The sequence below is a fragment of the Brachyhypopomus gauderio genome, chromosome 16 (genome assembly GCF_052324685.1).
Source record: "Brachyhypopomus gauderio isolate BG-103 chromosome 16, BGAUD_0.2, whole genome shotgun sequence".
In the NCBI taxonomy this organism is placed as follows: domain Eukaryota; kingdom Metazoa; phylum Chordata; class Actinopteri; order Gymnotiformes; family Hypopomidae; genus Brachyhypopomus; species Brachyhypopomus gauderio.
The window spans coordinates 6,033,299-6,040,162 of NC_135226.1; the positions used below are offsets into that span (position 1 = coordinate 6,033,299).

Consider the following 6,864-nt stretch of genomic DNA (forward strand, 5'->3'; position numbering starts at 1 on the left):
TGCAAGGCAGCAGGACCAGACGCCATACCAGGTAGAGTGCTGAAAGCCTGCTACAGAGAATTAGCAGGTGTTTACGCAGACATCTACAACACCTCTCTGTCTCTCTCCATCATACCTTCATCGTAGCTTCAAACTAGCCACCATTGTGCCAGTCCGAAAGTCATTACCTGTCTGAATGACTGGCGACCTGTTGCTCTGACCTCCATTGTGAGCAAATGCTTTGAGAAGCTGGTCAAAGACATCATCTGCTCCTCACTGCCTGCCACCCTGGACCCTCTGCAATTTGCGTATAGGAGGAATAGATCCACTGACGATGCAATCGCACTGACACTGCACACTGCCCTCTCCCACCTGGACAAGAAGGACACGTATGTGAGAATGCTGTTTGTAGACTACAGTTCAGCATTCAATACCATCGTTCCTTCGAAGCTCAACAGCAAATTCCGGGATCTGGGTCTGAACAGCACACTATGCAGTTGGATCCTGAACTTCCTGACGGGCCGACGGCAGGTGGTAAGGATGGGCAGTATTACATCCTCCTCTTTGACCCTCAACATCGGAGCCCCCCAGGGTTGTGTGCTCAGCCACACCCACGACTGCATTGCTAGACACAGCTCCAACGTCATCATAAAGTTTGCTGATGACACAACGGTTGTGGGCCTGATCTCCAATGATGATGAATCGGCCTACAGGGAGGAGGTAAAAATCCTGGAAGTCTGGTGTCAGGAGAACAACCTCTCTCTAAACGTCAGCAAGACAAAGGAGCTCATCATGGACTTCAGGAGGCGGGAGAGAGTACACTCAGAGATCCACATCAATGGGACTGCGGTAGAGAGGGTCAGCAGTTTTAAGTTTCTGGGTGTTAACATCAGTGAGGACCTGACATGGGCAGTGCACACTACACAGGTACTGAAGAAGGCCCACCAGCGCCTCTACTTCCTCAGAAGGCTGAGGAGGTTTGGTCTGAACCCCAGCATCCTCAAGACCTTCTACACCTGCACTGTGGAAAGCATCCTGACTGGCAGCATTACCACCTGGCATGGGAACTGCACTGCTCTCGAGAGGAAATATCTGCAGAGAGTAGTGCATACAGCACAGTCCATCACCGGGGTTCAGCTCCCTAACCTGCTGGACTTATACACCAGTCGCTGCCTGAGGAAGTCCAGAAGGATCATGAAGGACCCCTCCCATCCTAGCCACTGTCTGTTCTCTCAGCTGCCGAGTGGTAGGAGACTCAGAAGCTTCAAAGCCAGAACCAGTCGGCTCAGAGACAGCTTCTTCCCCCATGCAACCAGGCTACTGAACAGCCAGTAATCTCTGCTCTGGGCAGTCCACCCCCCTCCCCCATTACATGCATGAACACCACAGTACATCTGCACTTTATTGCACTTTATTTCTCACTGCACCTCTGCACTGCTGGACTATGGGACTTAAAAAATTACAACCAGAGACAATACTCTACCCCTCTATCATATACTTACTCCATACCTTGCTCTGTCATCACTACAGTATCATAACTAGGGCTGGGTATTGATTCAAATTCCAAGAATCGATCCGATTCTGAAGATTAAGAATCGATTTATTACGATTTAATCCGATTTAATCGATTCGATCCAATTCGGGGTTTAGTGTTATCAGGGCCGGCCCCACGGGGGGGGGGGGGGGGGGGGGGGGGGGGGGGAAGGGGCGAGGTGTCCCGCCCCCTCAATGTAAATAATAAGACCCATTTATTTTACAGCAATCGCTACATGGCGCCCCCTCACCCACTCAACAATCGTTACACACCACTCCCCGCTCAACAACTTACGATCGCCACCCCCCACCCCCCGCTCAACAACTTACGTTGAGTTACGTAAGTTGTACCGTCACTGTCCGACGCCATGTTGTTTTACAGTTAGTTAGACCGAGCACGCCTGCGTGAATTTAGTGACGAGGCGGGAGTAAAAGTTCACAAAAAAATCTATCTTTGGACGTACTAATCGATTATCAGATCATCATATGCGAATCGATTCTGAATCGGAAAATCTATTTTTTCAACACAGATGTGGTACATCTGCACATCTATACAGCATTATATAATCCATAGCCTGTTACATTCCTCTCATTCACTGTGCAATATCACATGTATATTTAATATATTGTAAACAAATTAGAACACTTATTTTTATTTACATGACACTACACAATAAGTTTTATATGTACATACACTAGCATAATTGTTGTAATTTATACATCTTATTGTAAATATTGTTACTGCAAATTGTGGAACTTGCACACAAGTTTTTCACTCACCGGTGTACCTGTACACTGGTGATGTGACAATAAATCTGATTTGATTTGATTTGATTTGACAGGACCTGGGGAACAACTAGAATGAGTATCTGCAAAAGCACATTACGGAACTGAGGGCAACTATAAATTAGTTTGGGTAGAATCAGGAGAAGGAACAGGTGGATCCACAGGGGAAAATTTTGAAGAAGAAAATTTAAATGTATGGGAGGACACCACAGACACAAGTATATTAAGAATAACAGAACAATGTATAGGAACCAAATAGGTAATACTATAAAAAACAAAGGAAAGGAACATTACAAAAATCAAACAATCCAAACACAGAGACAGGCACTGAAATAAATGAAGGACTAGGCATAGTTACAGTTACAGGAACATAAACAAAAGTAGGAATAGAAGCAGGGTACAAAGGCATCAACATTGACTTCAGGCAGTTACGGAGTTCATAAATGGTTATTATACAAACAGGCACAGTGATTTCAGAAACAGGCTGTTCAGTCCATGGAGCAGACTGAGTATCAAGCTATGGTTTAGTGAAACCTCAGAAGTATGTCTCTGACTAGTCTTAGGAACAGGAACTGATTGCAGATTTAAATCAGGCATAGGCCCAAATTTAAATGAAATTAAATTAAAATCCTGGAGCTGATTCTTGGGGGACTCCTAGGTAGGGTCCAGATTGATCTCAGAATGAGGAGCGGACCTTGTAGCTGTCGACACAGGCAGGACTGTAGTAGTAATAGACTGCAATGACAAGTCTGGGGTTTCAGAGAGAATGATGCATGGAAACCCTGAGGAGAGGCTCATCAGGAGCAGCATACTCAAACTTATTACGAGAAAAGTTCGATTGAACAGCCTCCAAGTCGTTTTAAGACATTCCCTGGGTCCAGCTGGAAATCAGACTGAGCAACCTCTGGGTCTAGCTGGACATCAAGCTAAACAGCTTCAGGGTCGAATCCGGCAGCCTACTGGTCAGGCCGGGTATCAGGCTGAATAGCTCCTGAGTCAGGTTGGACGTATTCAAATTCGATTCAAAATCGATTTTCGATTCAAAACGATTTTTGATTCAAAAAATGATTTGATTTATAAAAATTTCTGCTTCAGTCTATAAAATCTGCATGATCTACTACAGTCTGCTTTGCATGACAGAATGACAAATACAGAAAATAAAATGTCCTTCTCTTTTAATTAACAAAAATAATGTGCTTTGGTAAAATAAAATGCTTTTTGTTGTGTTACCAAAATTCTTTAGCTTCATTTTGCAAGCTCTCAGGGCTGGCTTGGATGCAGTTCCCCCAGCCGCTGCTATGGGCACCAGAGTCAGTCCCAGACTAAACCGGCGTAACCGTACACAGCCAGGTCCCTGCTTTCTCTGTGGTTGCTTCTTGTTTAATGGTGTCCCGCCACCTCTCTCTGTTATGCATTCTCTTTACTTATTCGAGTATCTATCTCCTGCCTCGCTTCCTGACTCATCTCAAGTTTTCATAATCCTGTATTTCTTCCTATCCGTTTTGTTTTTATTTTTGGGAAGGGTTTTATTTTGCTGCGGCGTTTTTTGCCAGTTACTTCTGCTGGCATCCTTGGTTTCGTTTTCGCGTTGCATTTATCCGTGCTGTTTTTTAGTTACTGTTGTTATTTTGCTTCTTTCTCCTGTCTCTCTGCGGTTGAGTGTTATTTCCCACGCGTTGTATTTTCTATTTACTCCATGCCCTCATGGTTTTTGTTTCTATTCTTTTGCGCGTTGAGTCTTCCGCGTTGTTTTGTTTGTTTGTTCTGGGTCATTGTGCGCGTTTCCCTCTCGCAAATACATTTGACAAGAGTCAAACGTCTTGCTCTTGTGAGCCGGCACTTGGGTCCACCCTTCTCTATATTATTTCACTTGGGTCCACCCTTCTCTATATTATTTCACACGTTGTGTACGTTCCCGTGCTCACCGCGTTACACAAGCCTTGCACACGAGCTACATTGTGTCAAGTTCGGCCTTCCCTGGCATTCGGTAAAAACCAAAAGGAACCCATATTTTTGCCTTAAATGAAGACGGGACAGGTTGAATATCTCTTTCCTCCATTTGTTTTGAAACTTTTCCGCACATGAGTGTGTCCCAGAATCTGCTGCGTAAAGTCTCACGTAATTTTGTAATTACGTAACACAAGACTTCACCACGACTTAGAATCGGCACACCTCTAATATACATACACACACACACTGTATATGTATATACTGTCTTTACTCCACATTGCAGTGATGAAGTGAGAGTAAATGAAAACACACTGAAACACCAAACAAATCAGCCTCAGGTTTCACAGAGCTGAAGCAACAACTCTTGTGGTGGTGACCTGTGTGGTGGAGGAAAGAACCTGCAGGCTTAAACAGGGCCAGATAAACTGTGGGACTGGGAAAGGTGCTGTGTGTGTGTGTGTGTGTGTGTGTGTGTGTGTGTGTGTGTGTGTGTGTGTGTGTGGGTACAGGTTGAACTCTCAACTGTAGATGAGCACAGTTTTGTTGATCATTACAGCAAAAAACCCGTTGCACCACGTGAGCCAATTGTGTTGTGTCTGTAGGACTTGTATTGCATATAAAGGCCTAAGTGCCCTACTGTAGACTCCACTCTTTACATGTGAAATTGTTAAGTGAAGTTGGCAGAAGTCATCTACAAAGCTAAGGCTATAGGTCAAAGGTAAGTCAAAACATAGGAACCAGGAATGGAATATAATTTCTTAGCACTTTTTAGTGTATAAAATATTATAAAGTGTTCAAATATAACAATACATCTCAGTCAATCATATATTTTTATATTTCAATTTTTTGCTATTATTATTATTATTATTATTATTAATATTATTATTAACCATAAAAGCAATAATTATGATCCAGATCGGAGTTGTGGTAGAATCAGAGGCAGTATATAACAATTTAGGAGGTGAAGACAAAGGTAATGATATTTTGCTAATGAATTAATTTTCTGGCATTTCTCCAACAGATTTTAATGGATGTCCAATTTTCAATTGTTTTTATTGTTTAAAAACAATTAAAAAGTGTTACTGTAAAATAAACAATACATCTCAGTCATATATTTTAATTTTTTTTATATATTTCACTTTTTTGGCTATGATGACGAAGGTAATTCTATTTTGCAAATGAGTTAATTCTCTGTCATTTGTCCAACAGATTTTAATGGATGTCCAATTTTCAAATGACACCTTTAGCTGGATCCTTCAAACTGCCAAATTTGATGTCTCTCCAGATGTTGTATATCCTGTCTTCCTGACTGGAGTTTTGATCTACTTGTTTTCAGTGTTATGTAATGGAATAATTCTAACACTCATTGTGACACAACGGAGTCTTCATAAGCCAATGTTCTACATTATGTTCAGCCTCCCTCTAGCAGACATACTAGGAATCACCACTATCCTTCCCAGACTATTAATTGATATTGTAACTCAATCAAATATTGTGTATTACCCAACATGTGTCTTACAGGGCTTTATTCTGCATACATATGGAACAGGTGTACTTCTTATACTGACTGCAATGGCATTTGACCGCTATATAGCAATATGCAAGCCACTCAGATATCACACTATAATGACACCCTTCACAGTTGGAGGTGTTATAGCTTTGGCTTGGGGCCTTGATTTTGCTGTAATAACAGTGTTGTTTGCCCTTCAGGCCAGACTACAAAAGTGCAAGAGATTTATTGTTAATGTATACTGTGATAATATGTCCTTATTGCAACTCTCATGTGCAGGTGATATCACAGTAAACAATATATATGGCTTATTATTAACAGGATTTATGCAGGCTTTTTGTGTGGGTATTCAGTTATTGTCCTATATACAAATACTTAAAACCTGTCTTTCACACTCTCAATCTGATGCTAAAAGTAAGGCTGTAAATACTTGTTTAGCCCAAATAATTACATTTGGTCTGTTTGAAATATTCAGCACCACTTGGATACTGTCATATCGTTTGCAAAATATCTCTCCCAATGCACAAAAACTGTGTGGTATAATGACTTTCACAATACCCCCAGTCGCCAATCCAATTATATATGGAATGAAAACAAAAGACATTAGAAATGCATTTATTATGGTCTTGAAAAAAATAAAGGGCACATTCACATAAACATAGTGTGAACGCGTGAAAAGCCTTGGACTTAATGAGTATGTTGACTGATTGAACAAACAAAAAAATTAAAATTATATATATATTTCCTGTCGTGGCGGCAATGCCCGAACCCGATGGTGCACACCTTGGGTAAGGGAGGCCGTGATGCTGAAGAAAGAGTCCTATTAGGCCTGGTTGACTCGTGGGACTCCGGAGGCAGCAGACAGGTACAGGACAGCCAAGCGGATCGTGGCTTTGACCATCGTGTAGGCAAAATCTCATGTGTGGGAAGAGTTCTTTGAGACCATGGAAAGTGACTTTCAATTGGTTTTGAGAAGATTCTGGCAAACCGTCAGGCAACTCAGGAGAGGAAAGCGGTTCCTGACCAACACTGTATACAGTGGGGCTGGGGAACTGTTGACCTCGACTGGGGATGTCATAAGGTGGTGGAAGGAATACTTCGAGGAT

The 6,864-nt window shown here is 42.2% G+C and overlaps 1 protein-coding gene across 1 annotated transcript; it reads left to right on the forward strand.

The window, feature by feature from the left end:
• Positions 1-5,463: 5,463 nt before the first annotated feature.
• On the forward strand, positions 5,464-6,414 carry LOC143478301 (olfactory receptor 52B2-like). Its single transcript, XM_076977264.1, has one exon. It carries the CDS (start codon positions 5,464-5,466, stop codon positions 6,412-6,414), a length of 951 nt encoding a protein of 316 aa, XP_076833379.1.
• The last annotated feature ends 450 nt before the right edge of the window (positions 6,415-6,864 follow it).